At 37.1% G+C, this 14710-nt stretch overlaps 1 protein-coding gene across 1 annotated transcript in view; it reads right to left on the bottom strand.

Annotated features, from left to right (window-relative positions):
• Positions 1-278: 278 nt before the first annotated feature.
• The window catches only part of LOC107550127 (neprilysin), a 46658-nt gene continuing 32226 nt past the window's right edge, over positions 279-14710 (bottom strand). Inside the window, exons 8-23 of the mRNA XM_016231355.1 lie at positions 13642-13707; positions 12082-12216; positions 10355-10456; positions 9728-9864; positions 7236-7329; positions 7024-7152; positions 4955-5053; positions 4657-4734; positions 4437-4540; positions 4237-4295; positions 4014-4133; positions 3787-3920; positions 3355-3420; positions 2679-2774; positions 2084-2160; positions 279-1969 (exon numbers count right to left, since the gene is read on the bottom strand). Coding sequence (XP_016086841.1) covers positions 1870-1969; positions 2084-2160; positions 2679-2774; positions 3355-3420; positions 3787-3920; positions 4014-4133; positions 4237-4295; positions 4437-4540; positions 4657-4734; positions 4955-5053; positions 7024-7152; positions 7236-7329; positions 9728-9864; positions 10355-10456; positions 12082-12216; positions 13642-13707 — 1596 coding nt within the window. The 3' untranslated portion in view covers positions 279-1869. The remainder of the gene's footprint in view (positions 1970-2083; positions 2161-2678; positions 2775-3354; positions 3421-3786; positions 3921-4013; positions 4134-4236; positions 4296-4436; positions 4541-4656; positions 4735-4954; positions 5054-7023; positions 7153-7235; positions 7330-9727; positions 9865-10354; positions 10457-12081; positions 12217-13641; positions 13708-14710) is intronic.

Here is a 14710-nt window from a genome sequence, read left to right as displayed (position 1 = left end):
TAATGGCATTACATACGGAAAAATAACAGTGTTTCTTTTCATTGGGCTGCTGATATTCTGCATTACAGTCTCCCAGGGCTTGTTTGCCTGCCAAAGAAAATGCCACAGAGGTTTGTGAGGCCCGTTTTTGTTCTTTGTTCAACACTTTCCATCAAAGAAGCAGAGACCTTGAGAAAACAAAATGCACACCAAATAAATTTTACATTAACAATTTATTAATAAAACAAAATTCTCTTCTGAATATGCTTATTACAAAGTATCTAAATACAAGCATCTGAGGTATATTGGTCTGTGGATTGGTTGAGATGGATTTTGGTGAACTGTATTTTATTAGAGGGAAAAAAACTATGTGCAAAGATGTAAAATATCAAATAATACTGAGAGGAAAGACCCCCTGGGATCAAACAGAAAGAATAGAACAAAAAGGTAAAGAAAAAAAACAGCAGTATATTGATGATTTTGTTGACACAGCACAGAGGAGCTTTCAGGCAAAATTCCTTTGAACCTTTTGTTTTTAAACTTACAGTATCCCTATGCCCACGGAAATGAATATATCATGTATTGCTAATGTAATGTACAGTTACTATACCTGATAACTAACAATATCACAAATACAAGCTTCTGCATTTTCAAAAATGTGAAAAAGAAAAAAAAAACATTAATTTGGCAGTTTGTGTCATTGCTAATGAAGATGTAATAGATATGTTGGGACCAGCATTTCAGAAACAATTATATAAAAGATATATTGATTTTTTTTTCTTAAAAAAAAAAAGAAAGTAAGGATATGTGTAAAAAATCTTTGGCATAAACATACTGTCTGCATACTGTCTGGTCTCAGTATGATTAATTTAGTCCTCTACATCATATGAAAACATTGACAAATGTTGAAAACAATATAATTAAAAACATTTTAAGGCTTTAATTCAATGACGCTTGACAGAATGACTTTGTCACATGCACACCCATTCATACAAGCAAATATCAAGGCCAGCACATTGAAAGAAAGAAAAAAACACAAACACACACCAAACACATTCAAATAATGTAAGCAGACACCTTTACATCTTAATACGTCTGTCCGTCTTGTCATGTTTGGGATTTTCAAATCAAACATTCAGTGTCTGATTTACAGAAAATGTCCCAGGTAATCTTGTATTATAATAAGCAAATTTTCTAAGGAAAATTAATTCAATGACACAAATTACAAATGAATCTACATATTTTAAATTACAATGTGCTGTGTACAAATTAGAAAATTTGCTATTCAGATGAATGAATACAGAGTTACAATTTTCTTGGAAATCACTTAAATATCTATTAACTCTACTATGCATCATATTCTTGGCATTTTTGGGTTGCTTTAATTACTTACTGAATCTAATCAAGTTGACCACTATAAGCAGTGGATGTATACTAGTATTGTGATAAATATGTACTGTATATACATAATGCTACTGATATATCAAATTCACAGTTTACTTGATTAACATTATGTGATCATTATTGACAGTATCTCTACATAATCTTTACTTTAGATTTGTTTTTGTTTTTTTGTTGTTTTGTTATTTACTTTATATTTCAGACTTACTTTACATAGTGTATAAAACAGTAAGAGCCATGAATTAAGTAATGATCTCACAAACTGTAATCAAATAAGTTGGCCGGTGTTTGTAGGAGTGTATTGAGTCAGCTCCCCCTCTCTGTATATGGCTCAGGTGCTCTGGTGGAGTTGAGCATAGTGGCCATAACTTACATCGTTGAGAACATTTATCAGAATCTGCCACAGTGGTCTAAGAGTCAGCAGAGAGGTGAGAGGGTATACAGACCACAGGCCCTCATTATAACCCTGGTCTTCTGTTCTTTGAGCTATCACCACACTCTGCAAATCTTCTCAGGCACCATGTTGGTGTTTTTCTGGCACTGGAAGGCTTTAGCGAACTCTGGGAAGTTCTGTAATGACCCAAGAACTCTGTACAAAGAGAAATGGCAAAGTAGTGATTACCAACACATTCTGACATGATTGTGACAGTGTGAAGGCATAAAACAGAAGTGCATAATTTTCAGTGAAAGACGGTTAACATACCTAAACTTCCCTGGACTGTGGACATCAGTTTTGATGGAGTTGACAGCATGCTCTGGTCTGTGTGTTCCACACCAAATCTTGTAAAAAAAAAAAAAAGGATGTTCAAAAAACGTAATTAAAGCATTCCTATTTGTATTCATCAGACTGGTCATATGTGGAAGTTCAATAGAAGGTAAGCTTAGTTGTATTGCATTTGTGGCATAATGTTGATTTTCACAAAAAAGAAAAAGGAAATGTGAAGCTTATAATTTTATAAAAGCACCTGGATTAATTATTCTGTTAAAACTGTCATGTATTTGAGCTGTTGTTTAAGGGTTTATTGGCATTATGGGCCAGGTTGATCAAACAGGGCAAACTAGTGTGAGTTTTTAAGGTCCAAAGAGGGTTTGCGGTGGTGCAAACTGTTAGTAAATCTGGCCCCTATATGTTGTAATGAAAATGAAGTTGCAAAATTTAATATAACTTAACATTATATTCAACATTAAAATAATTTCTGTGGTAATCAACATTATGCCACAGGTGCTGTCAATTGATCTTACCTTGTACTGAACCTGGAATATTTCTGCAAGTTCTTAGTTATAATTAAGTGTTTCACCTGTGCAAAGTTAAGAAAAAAGAGTTGCTCGTGATTGAGGTCAATTCCAGGCAGAGGAGCTTCTTTCCCATGTTTTTTCACATAGTTCTGGTAGGCCTGAAAAAGTAAGCACAGTGATTCTGATGAATCTTGGGAAGCAGTTACTGAAAACAAACTCTTGTCTCTCAAATTGCTAAATAATAATTAACATCAGACATGAAGATTTATCTCACTGCCAAATGCCTCCTGAAGGCTTTCTGAATGTTAACAAGTGACAGATTTGTGATTATATCTTATATTTCTGTTGACTATATTTGATGGTTCAGTGAGGCCTAGTATTAAATAAACTGAACTGTAGTCCATGAGCCATTTTCTCCCCGTTTGGCTTTTCTAAGAATCTAAACTATTAAGCCAATTCCCACTGTCATCACGGTCTGACAGAAGTCCATCCACGGCAGAACAAACTGAGCTGCCTTCTCTGCTCAGCATATGAGTATCTATCATCACGTTTTCTTTTAACCTTCAAACCTTAACTCTTTTTGACTGCACAGACTTGAATTAGATTTATATTTCAAAATGATTTGAAATGGTGGCCCCTTTTGGAAGTGAGAAAGTATATTAAACTAAACCAATTCTTCTAGCAGTAAAGAGGGATGTTAAAAGAGCTGCAGTGAAGGCTAAGATGCCCTCTCTTTACTTGATAAGACTGGCGAATGCCCCCGTTGTCAGCAATATTCTCCCCAAGGGTATTATTCCCATTTAGCTGTTCACACAAAGGACAGAAGAGAGAAAAAAAGAAGAAAGGGGATGGAAAATAAGACAGTAATTTAGATGTCTTTCTACATCTCTAGAAAATCACAGCTTATTCTAGTTCCAGGAAAACTATTTGTAGGACTAATAAGGTCCAAATTACTGCTGTCAGAAACTCACAGATAGCTAAGAGGAACCAATGAATGAAAGTCTAATGTGCCACATATGGTAAACAGCCTAGCACATTAGGGTAGATAGAACTGTATTATTTTCTGTTAAACAATGTTTGCTAATTGGTTTAAGATGGTAAGCTTTATTTGAATGGACATCATGTACAACATAACATTTATATTTGTAATAAAAAAATGTTATTGAATACATTTTGTCCATTCGCCAAATCCCAAGAGTAGCTTCCATACTGGTCCACAATGCATTTGGAAAGCTCATGGAATTTCTGAGTTGAAGATGGAGTCCACCAGTCTTTGAGGTCGCCATCTTTATCAAAATTCCGTCCTGAACATGGAAAGAAATGTAGGGAAATTAACCCTTACAACACTGTTACATGCAAAATATGTAAGGGAGGGAGATCTGTTTCTAGTGTGATACCATTGCCATCAAAGCCGTGAGTGATCTCATGCCCAATGACCATCCCAATGCCACCATAGTTCAGAGACCAGGGCTGACCTTTACCAAAGAACGGTGACTGAAGAATACCTGCAGGGAATACTAAGAGAAAGCAGATCATTCAAATTAATTCTTACTTGATCAGACAAAGCAGATTTGTTTTTTGTAGTTACTATGCTACATTGTATAAATGCGATTCAAATACCTATTTGGTTTCTGCTAGATGAGTAGAATGCATTGACCACAGCAGCTCCTGTGATCCACCTTAAATTAAAGATGCATATCACTTTAATATTTAATGAGATCTCTTAATTCGTAAGGGTTTTATGACAGTTACTAAGCTGGGAAAATGGAAACTCTATTTTAGAGCATAGTTATCCATTCATATGTCGAATGAGTTCTTACTCTTCTTTGTTCACTTTGACTCTCAGTTTTTTTAAGCGTTTCTTCTGGCCAAACTCCAAGTTCTTTAGGATGTTCTCAAAGTATTCTTCTGCATTATAGCTTAACTAATAGGAAAATAGAAGATTTGCACAACAGATTAGTTTTCAATTATTTAAATTAACTTGATCTTTTTGAACTCCTCCTGACTCCTCACTTCACCCTTCATCTTGTAAGCACTCACATCTTCGTATTCCTGGTCCAGGTATGTGTTGTTCATGATATTTTCTGAGAAACCAATTCTTTCTCTGATTGCTCGTGCCTGTAGTGAAGAAGAGTAAAGATATAGTATTTTTAACATGTGTCTTTAGTACAGCGAAAAGTCAATTATAAGCAAACTCTTTCTTTAGTCAAGATCAAGATTTCTATGGAATGAGGTTTCAAAGATACTTTTTGTCATGTTTTGGCATCTTTTGATCAGCAGTGATTGCACAGTATCATTAACCTTAAACTTGAAACATAGAATTAAAATTATGCCTCACCTTCTCCTCTGCAGCTTTCTTAGTTTCAGCATCCATCCAGGCTAGATCATCCAGATTACTCACAAATACCTCTCTGATGTTAGTGATCATCTCATCCATCTGAGAAAATCAAAGAGAAGGACATCATGAGACACAGAAATTCCATTCACATTCTGGTTGGGAATTGTTTAGTTGGTTGTCATTATTCAGCAAGTCTAAAAGAAATGAGCCATGTCTGTAATACAATAATAAATTGCAAATGAATGAAACCACTTTTCATGTATACATTAAACATGTAGGCTTTCAAGGAATTTTGTACAAGACCAAGTTTCAATGCGGTTTAGACATGTAGCTAGTATGCAAGCCAAGATCCACAACAAACCTTAGTAGAAAGTCTTAAAAAAAAGAAAGAAAAGAAAAAAGACCATTTTGTGCTCTTTATCACCCATTTAAAACCAATGACCTGTGCATAAATACAACTGTGTCTGTTTTGTTTATGTTTGACAATGATAAAGTTATGGAAAGTTGGATAAAGAATCAGCTATCTGTAATGTATTTTCACACACTGCATGATGGATTTGTTTTAACAAGACATCTTGTTCTCTCATTTATAAAACTGGCAGACTGAGACCACTGACCACTTCATTGAATGTTCTCATTACTTCTTGATAGACTCCTGGACAGATAGACAGTGTTGGATAAGACTAATTATTGGCATATGACTTTGTGTGCATATCTGTAACATTATCCTGGTGACCTCAAACCCACTGGCATGACATTAATGTGAGGAATGATTTGTGGGTGGGCCTTGCAGGGGTCACCTGATCATGGACAAGCAAACACAATGCTAACGTTTGCTCTTATGCATGTTATTTTGCAGGAGAGTATAATCGTAAACCCAAATGCTGCTGACGTGCCAAAAAGAAAAAAAAACGTCTTCAAGCAAGCTGATATTCACCAATGTAAACAGAACATCATGTACATGAAATGCTTGTACATTAGGCTATTATATATACAAGTCATCATACAACTTCACTTAATCAATTCAAATATAAAGAAATACTAATCTTCCTGAAGATTTATTTCAGTAATTGAAGAGAATTCTACAATTAAGGTGTGTCTTCAAATACATGCACTTTCATATACCAAAGTGTTGCTTGTTTGTTTGTTTGTTTTTTGTCCAAAGTTATATTATTTGAAACCTTTTACTATAGTTCCAAAATGCATTTTCAAATGCTGTTAATTTACAAAGTTTTACACTTGCCCCATACTTTTAATCCTAAACTATGCAAATTGATTTTTAAAAAAAAAAATATATATATTTTAAAAGCTGATAATATAAACAAAAAGTGAAATGATTTTTATAATGATTTCTTTTTTTTCTTTACTAGGCTGACCCATAGTTTTAAGTTTTATCAAATGTTAGTGTACTTGTTTACCAATGATAAGTCACTGAAGAGCAAATGAGATGAAATATATGTGAAATATGAGGCAAAAGATGAGGCAAAAATAAATATCAGTTGTGAGCAGAATATTTATATTGATTATCATTTCCAGTCAAGTTGTCATATTTACTATTATTTAGGTTACAAATGTGTATTTAGGCTACAAATATTGTAAAAAAAAAAAACAGTATGCCATTTTATTCTAAAATGTTTAAAATGTCATTTCCACAGAAACTGTTAAACACACATAGACCGAGATGCGATGGAATTATGTCAGGGTTTCGTAAAAATTTATGCATGTATGTCTGCTTTTCGACAATGTTAGTAGAAAAATTTAATTAGTGAGTGTGAATTTTTTACATTTTCCTATTTCCAGAGGCCATATTTGAAGAAACAACAGCGCACACACTGTGCTGTCGGGTACATGTGTTGGGCCTGAGGCCAAGAGAGTCCAGTGATTAATGGAGTGTTAGATAGTGTGTTCTATGACAGGTGGTAATGGTGTACTGCTCAGCTGTTCTTGCATGCATACAAGAAAATGGATCTAATTCAAATCATCCCACAGGACTCAAGAGTAAGTACAAACACATTTTCAAGAACCATTATAGGACACATACAGGCATATACTATACACATACAGCTCACCATGTCTTTGCTATCTCCTGCAAAGGCTTCATCCACATACAGTCTCCCCACAGCATTCTCCAGGTTGTTGTTCACATAGATGGCACACTGTCTCCATACTGCTGGTTCAGAGGTGGTCCCATAGATAGCCTGAGAGGGGTGGTAGCAAGATTATAAATGTGTATAAAAGTATGCCTGTAATTCACAGTTTGAATGTTTTCTTTGCTCCTTACCTTTCTGAATGCTTTCCTGGTCTCCCTGTATGTCCTACTCAAACCAACCACCAGATTCATAACGAAACGCCATACAATGTAGTTCTGAATGTCCCTGCACATACAATCAGAGTGATTTATACTGTATGTACAGTCATGTGGAGAAAAAAAATAAGTACATTCCATGGAAAAATGACACATTTTGACAAGCAAACATTTGACCCTTTTTGAAACATATTAATGAAGTGCATATTAATGAAATGTATACACATTAACAAATGGCACTTTAAATTGACATTTTGTAGAACTTTTCACAATTTAAATTCAGCTTAAAAACATATCAGTGACATGGAAAAAGAAAGCACATCCTTATATTTATCACACCTTCATATCCATAAAATTAGACTCAGGTGCCAGTCAAGACTGGGTGTCAGTGATTAAAACCTGCTTAGGGAGTGCAGGAGGAATATGTCTTATTTAAATCTCTCATATGTCATATGTAGTGTCTGGTGTTCCCTTTGCTATTGAGTTGTGTGGTGTCATCATGCCACAATTTAAAGATTTCTGCAAGGCCTTCAGGGAAAAAAAGGCTGAGGATTCCTATGAGTCTGGCAAGGGATTTAAAAATATTGCCACATTATTTTAAATACATCAGTATAATGAAAATCATCTACAAGTTGCTCACATATTAAAAGCAGTAATCTTTTATCGAAAATATTAATACCCCCTCCCCCTCGCAATGCAATGACATCTCTGATGATGTGTACCAGCGCAGGCTGGGCAATAGGGTTTTCCAATAGCAAAACTAGTTTTAAAACCTCCCCTCAAGCAACATGTCACAAATTCTTTTTTTTCCCTGTGTAATTGAAATTAGGTAAATAAACAAGATTTTTTAACATTTTGTAACACTTTTATTGTGTTAACTCTACTCATATTTAAAATGGGAAGTTACTTAATTCATTTGTGTTAAAACTACATGAATCGTGAAATGGGCAGTGAATCTGTAGTTCTCAGCATGTTTTGCAAGGGACTGCATTAATTAATTAATAATAATTCCTTGCATTTATATAGCGCTTTTCTGGGCACTCAAAGCGCTTTACATAGAAGGGGGGAATCTCCTCAACCACCACCAGTGTGCAGCATCCACCTGGATGATGCGACGGCAGCCTTATTGCGCCAGAACGCCCACCACACACCAGCTTATTGGTGGAGAGGAGACAGAGTGATGAAACCAATCAGCAGATATGGGGATTGTTAGGAGGCCATGATGGTCAGAGGCCAATGGGCAAATTTGGCCAGGATGCCGGGGTTACACCCCTACCCCTACACCCCATTAGAAGAGTAAATTTAGGAATTAAGTGTTATTTTATGTGTTTTTCAGTAAAGGGAAAGACATGTTTAATGTTCAGTTATGTTGGACATTTATAGGATGTTTTTGAATTCAAGAAAGTCCTTTTAAGACATGTTAGTATTTAATGTTTAGTTAATGTTCAGTTGTGTTGGACATTTATAGGACTTTCTTTAAAGTTTTTGAATTTTGTGCTTACCATTATGCAGAAAAGTGTCAACTGTGCTCAGGCTGTGGGCACTCAGCGAGTAATAGCTATTGTCAGTATTGTCAGTTCCTGCCTGTTCATTTTCCCTTTTGTCTTTCCTTATTTGTTCATTATATACATTTTGTATAATGACGAACAGTTCTGCTTGTGTAAACATTAGAAAATTAATAAACTTAAGTAAAGTAATAAAGATTTGGTCCTACATAAGAAAATGTACATAAGTTAAACATAATACACTGAATTAATTTGACCTAAACCAACTAAACGGTGTTGACCCAAGTAACCAGATTTATTTTGAATGAACGTTTAAATGTTAGTATAGGGACCAATTCTCACTATTAACTAGTTGCTTATTAGCATGCCTATTATTAACATATTGGCTGTTTATTAGTACTTATAAAGCACATATTCTGCATGACCATATTCTACATCTGTAATCCCAATATCTAAACTTAACAACTACCTTACTAACTATTAATAAGCAGCAAATTAGGAGTTTATTGTGGCAAAAGTCGCAGTTAATGGTTTGTTAGAATTGGACCTTAAATGAAAGTGTGACAAATTAACTAAATGAAATTGCATGTAAAATCTTTCCTCAATTAAATTAAGTAAAGCTAATTGTTTGTTTGTTTTGGATTTTTTTTGTTTGTATGAAACGACTGCAGCAATTAGCAAACAACCTCATGATGGACAAAATCAAGTCCCGGTCAATATTATTTCTTGTTCAAGAAGTGGTGTTTAAGTTAAGGGCATTTCATTCTGGGATACAGCATCTCACACAGTGTATTCTACACATTTTGAAAAGGTGGTAGGCCATATATTCCATGTATACAGAAAATGCAAATACCATATGCATATTGTACACTAGAAAAATAATACGAGAAGTATGGTAGTGTTCAATAACTACATTAATAACACATTCTAAAGCACTAGACAGAAGACTGCATGTGAAACTACCTCTTTGTGTACTTGGCAAGGACAGGGTTGAGCCTCTTAAAATAGTTTGGGGCATACACAATAACCTCCTCACTGTCTGTAATGGGAAAGCCAACTGTGTCCATGATTTTATTAGTGAAGAGTGTCCAGTTGAACACCTGGATGGGAGCATTGCAGAACAAAATGAAAATCCATAATTTCATTGCAGATAATAATATTGCTCAATAAAGAAAAATGTATAGGCTGTCAGACTCTGGTCTGTGTTTTGTGTGTGTTTTGCTCCTCATGTGCCTTTCTGTGTTTCCTTATTTGGTCATTTTCCTGTCCTTGTTTAGTTTAATTATGTGATTCCGTTCAGCTGTGTTCTATTAATTACCCTTGTATTTAAGTTCCTGCCTGTTCATTTTCCCTTTTGTCTGGTCTACTCGTAACGTGGATGTGTTTCCTACTGTCTCCAGTGTTGATGTACCCTGTGTCTCATGGATTAAAGACTGTTTACGTATATTCCTCGTCTCCTCGCTCCTTAGTTCCTGTTATCCTCATGTGTGTGTCGTGACATAGGCTACATATTTTAGGTAACATGTTAGGAATTAAAGTGTATTATAAAGCATTGCAGTTGCATGAGAGGTTATGCTGTTTTTTGCTTACCCTGGAATCAAACTCCAGAGTGAAGTTGTTGTTCAGGGTCTCCAGAGACATCTTGTTGTAAAGTAGAACCGGGTTGTTTCTGTCCTCTGGTGTGTCTGTCGCCTGTTAATACAAGTAGAGCATGAAATTGCAAAAAGGGTGACAGTGTTTCATAGGATGCAAGAAGGAGATTCAACAGCTTTGTGTCCAGTTATTTCAGTTCCTTCACTTTATACGCACAGTAGCCCAATACCCGAATACTGTAAGTGTTCTTTTTTAAATGAAATTGCCTCTAGAGAATCTAGAACATTATCTTGCCGTCCACAGTCCTCTAAACCAAACCCCAATTGCACAAATGCAGATTTTTACTGAGTATGAGAATTTAACTGTATTATTAGTGTCTCAAAAGCAATGTGGGTCTGACTCGAGCTCCAACACAAATTACTAGGCCTGTAATCCATACTGTGTAAACTAAACAGGAATGACCTCACTATCATAAAAGTTGTAAAAAAAATCACCAGGAACAGGGAAAACAAGGCAGAGAGTCGAGCAGTACAGCCACTCTAGCAAATAGTTTCAGTGTGGAGTACAAACACATCATATGGGTTAAACAAAGAAACATACTGTTTCTTGGCTAATGAATGTACAATAAAGTTTCAAGTAACTCCCAAGAATTTATATATATATATAAATGTGTTAAAAAATAATACATCTGTACATATGATTAAATATGAAGAGAAAATTAAATATAAAATAAAATGGAAATCTAAACCTAATTACTCTATATGTAGTGATTTGGTTGATGGGCTATGTAAATTAGTAATTAACACTGTATAAAGTATAAAATATATATATATTTTTTTAAGTGAATTTGCAAGTAAATTGGGTAACAATAAATAAGCTAACAATAAATAAGTTAACAAACTATTAATTTATAGATAATTCATAGTTTATAAACTGTAGCTAATACATTAATAGACTCTACAAATAGTGAGTTCATTTATTATCACTGTAAATAACACACTATTAATTTTAATTAATTAGCTCGTAGTAAAGGAATTGTTAATTGATAGTAGTAATGAGTGAATTGTTCTCACTTTTAGATTAGGTCATGGAAAATGTCATTAATGTTGGTTTAACTATAAACTAATGGTGTGCAACTGATTTGTTAGTACTTTATTAGTGTATACTTATTATAAAGTGTTACTGTAAATTGCACAACATACCTTAATATTCACTAAAACAGAAACATTAAAGCATCACAATGTAACTTTTGGTGCTCTAGCGGTTAATAAACAGAACTGCACACATCCCGGGGAAGAACATTCCAACCGGAGCTACTTCTCTAAGTTTATGTCTATGGCGATTCACGCAGGTATGTGTTACTCCGCAGTGGTGACGACCCGACCAGGCTACAATAGTCCAAATATAAGTACTTATTATAAGTGTACCGTAGGGATTCGGAATAAGACAAAAACGCAATAGGAATTTTTCTCACATTGGAAGATGAATTCATGATGTACTCGCTCATTTTATACATTTGGCAAATTTTGAACACAGAAAAAGTTACATAGTGCTGCTTTAAGTAGTTGTAACATACATTACTGAACATCTGGTGATATTAAAATGCTGCAGCTACTCAATAGGTTGAAAGGTGTTGATTGCTGCAATGACTCAGTTCTGATAAGACACCAGTAGATTTTGTCTGAGTGGTTGTTGTTTTAATTTTAGAAGCTTTCCATGCTTACATTAGCTATTTCCTTTTCCATCATCATCACCCGGGCAACCTCTTGCCTGATATTAGTGTCATTGACCTCCAGACCCCGGTCAGTTCGGATAAGCTTTGCCAAGTCGGTCATGAATTTCTCATATGTCACACAGGCCTGAGAAAAAAACACATTGAAAACACATGAGTGCTAAATACCTGTTAGCATGCATATTTTCTTCATTCATTTACGATAGCACCCAGATCCTGGCTTTCCAGTCGTTTAGGAATAATTTGTGCACTCTGTGAGAAATTATTCAAGCTAATTCCATCTTTCCTCTCATCCTCTGTTTTCCTGCAAAAAGTTACATAATCATCACTGATCATCTTCAAACTGGAAATAAAACACAAGATCTTGGTCCAAGTGTTTCCATCTGTTTGTCCCTTTCTAACTTTCTTTATTGCCTTTTTTGTATTGAATCAACCAGGCCTGGATAAAGGCAAATAGCACTAATAATAATAATTAATAATAATTCCTTACATTTAAATAGTGCTTTTCTGGGCAATCAAAGCGCTTTACATAGAAGGAGGAATCACCTCATCCACCACCAGTGCGCAGCATCCACCTGGATGATGCGATGGCAGCCATATTGCACCAGAACACCCACCACACACCAGCTTATTGGTGGAGAGGAGACAGAGCGATGAAGCCAATCAGCAGATATGGGGATGGTTAGGAGGCCATGATGGTCAGAGGCCAGTGGGCGAATTTGGCCAGGATGCCGGGGTTACACCCCTACTCTTTTTCGAAGGACATACTGGGATTTTTAATGACCACAGAGAGTCAGGACCTCGGTTTAATGTCTCATCCGAAAGAGGGTGCTTTTTGTCAGTATAGTGTCCCCATCACTATACTGGGGCTTTAGGACCCACACAGACCACAGGGTGAGCACCCCCTGCTGGCCTCACTAACACCTCTTCCAGCAGCAACCTAGTTTTCCCAGGAGGTCTCCCATCCAGGTACAAATACATCTGACCTTAAAAACAATCAGTTGATGATAACTCTAGATAGTCTGAATACTCCAGTCCAAGAGTGACAGTTCAAAAGAAATGATATGCTAATTGAATAGCTATTTTTAATTGAGTAGACTGTTGGATCTTTTAGGAAATGGACTGGGCTTATCTTTCACTTCTAACTTGTGTGATCTGGGCAAATCCAAGGTGAAGCCGGAGGCAAAACTCAATATAATTTTCTGAGACTGATGCCGCAATCATTTCAATTCATGCAGCAAGAACTCCAGATATGAAAAAGGCCATGGGTTGTATTATCTGTAACTCCTAAATTTTGTAAATTTCATAAAAAAGGGCTTTTTGTTGGATAAATAAAGTGAGAAAGAAAATGTTGAAGAGAGAGACAGACAGCTAGAGACCCTACTTGTCCACTGGTTAGACCAGCCTGAACCAGCATGAAAATGAATTCTTGTCTAAGCTGGTCTATTTATCAGGGAGGAGAGAGGTGAAGGGGAAAAAGAGAGAGGGAGATAGAAGCACAAGGATAAGTTTGACAAAATCCACCTGTTTTTGTTTAACAGGCTATTCTTACCTCCTCATATGGCCCCGTGCACACATAGTAGTCTCTTGAGGAGAGGCCAAGTCTTGGCTGATCAAACTGGCACAGAGGATAAAACCAAGAGACAATCAGCCTTTCATTCTTAATAGAAAACCCAATGCATGCACATGTAGTGCCGCCCCAATAAAACTGTATCAGTTACTCCAAATAAAAACATAACAGAACAATAAACAAGGATACTGTTCCCTTTCAGTCGGTCACTCCCGACGTCACGTCGGATGACCGACGAAATTGGGATCTCGCTTAGAAGGAGCGAGATCCCAACTAAACGAGCCAATGAACATTGGAATGCCATTATTGCATCCAGCTGCTGCTGATCACAGCGTGAGTATAAGTAGGCAGCAGATGCAGCGCATATTCAGCTTTTCGCTTCGGAGCCAAGCGATCACATCGTTCTGCTCCGGGACCGTAGCAATGCCTGGATCGGATCCAGAAATAATGGCTATGCTTTCCCGGGCCGCCGTAGGGGTAGGGTTCGAGTGAAGACTTTCACCGTGTCCCGAGCCCTCAAGGTTGCACGATCGGTTCTCGGGGTGGTCTGCGCTGGTACTCAGCACCCCGCCTCAGTGCCTTTCTTCCCAGAGATGCATGAGGAGCTCAACAGGTCGTGGACGGTAGCGCGCCATTTCTGGCTGTGACTGGCTGACATGCGCGAGACGGACAAGACACGATTCTTGAACGCCCCCATGTCCCAGGCCGGCCTGTCGGCGACACGGTGGAGAACTTGCCCAGCGGTTCTCCACTGAACAAAGCAGACTGAGGCCATCAGGTACATCCTGCCCCTGCGTGCAGCTGCTGCCGTCGCCAAGGGCGGCCCCCCTGCCACCGCCAAAACAAGAGCAGCGCTACCCTCCAGCAAAGCTGTGCCGTGGAGCCGGTCGCAGGGCAGCCGTCCCGCCCGTCCAGGCCCCCGCCAAACCTGGTGGCAAGCGAGAGAGCAAGAGGCCCAGAGACGGGCGACCCAGAGGTGGAGGGACGTGCTCTTCAGGAGATGGTAAGCACACCACTCCCTCCCCCGGAGGAGGGCCGGGCGGAGAATCTT

This window comes from Sinocyclocheilus grahami, unplaced genomic scaffold (genome assembly GCF_001515645.1).
Source record: "Sinocyclocheilus grahami isolate Dianchi unplaced genomic scaffold, SAMN03320097.WGS_v1.1 scaffold388.1, whole genome shotgun sequence".
NCBI lineage: Eukaryota > Metazoa > Chordata > Actinopteri > Cypriniformes > Cyprinidae > Sinocyclocheilus > Sinocyclocheilus grahami.
This window is presented reverse-complemented; position numbering and strand designations above follow the sequence as displayed.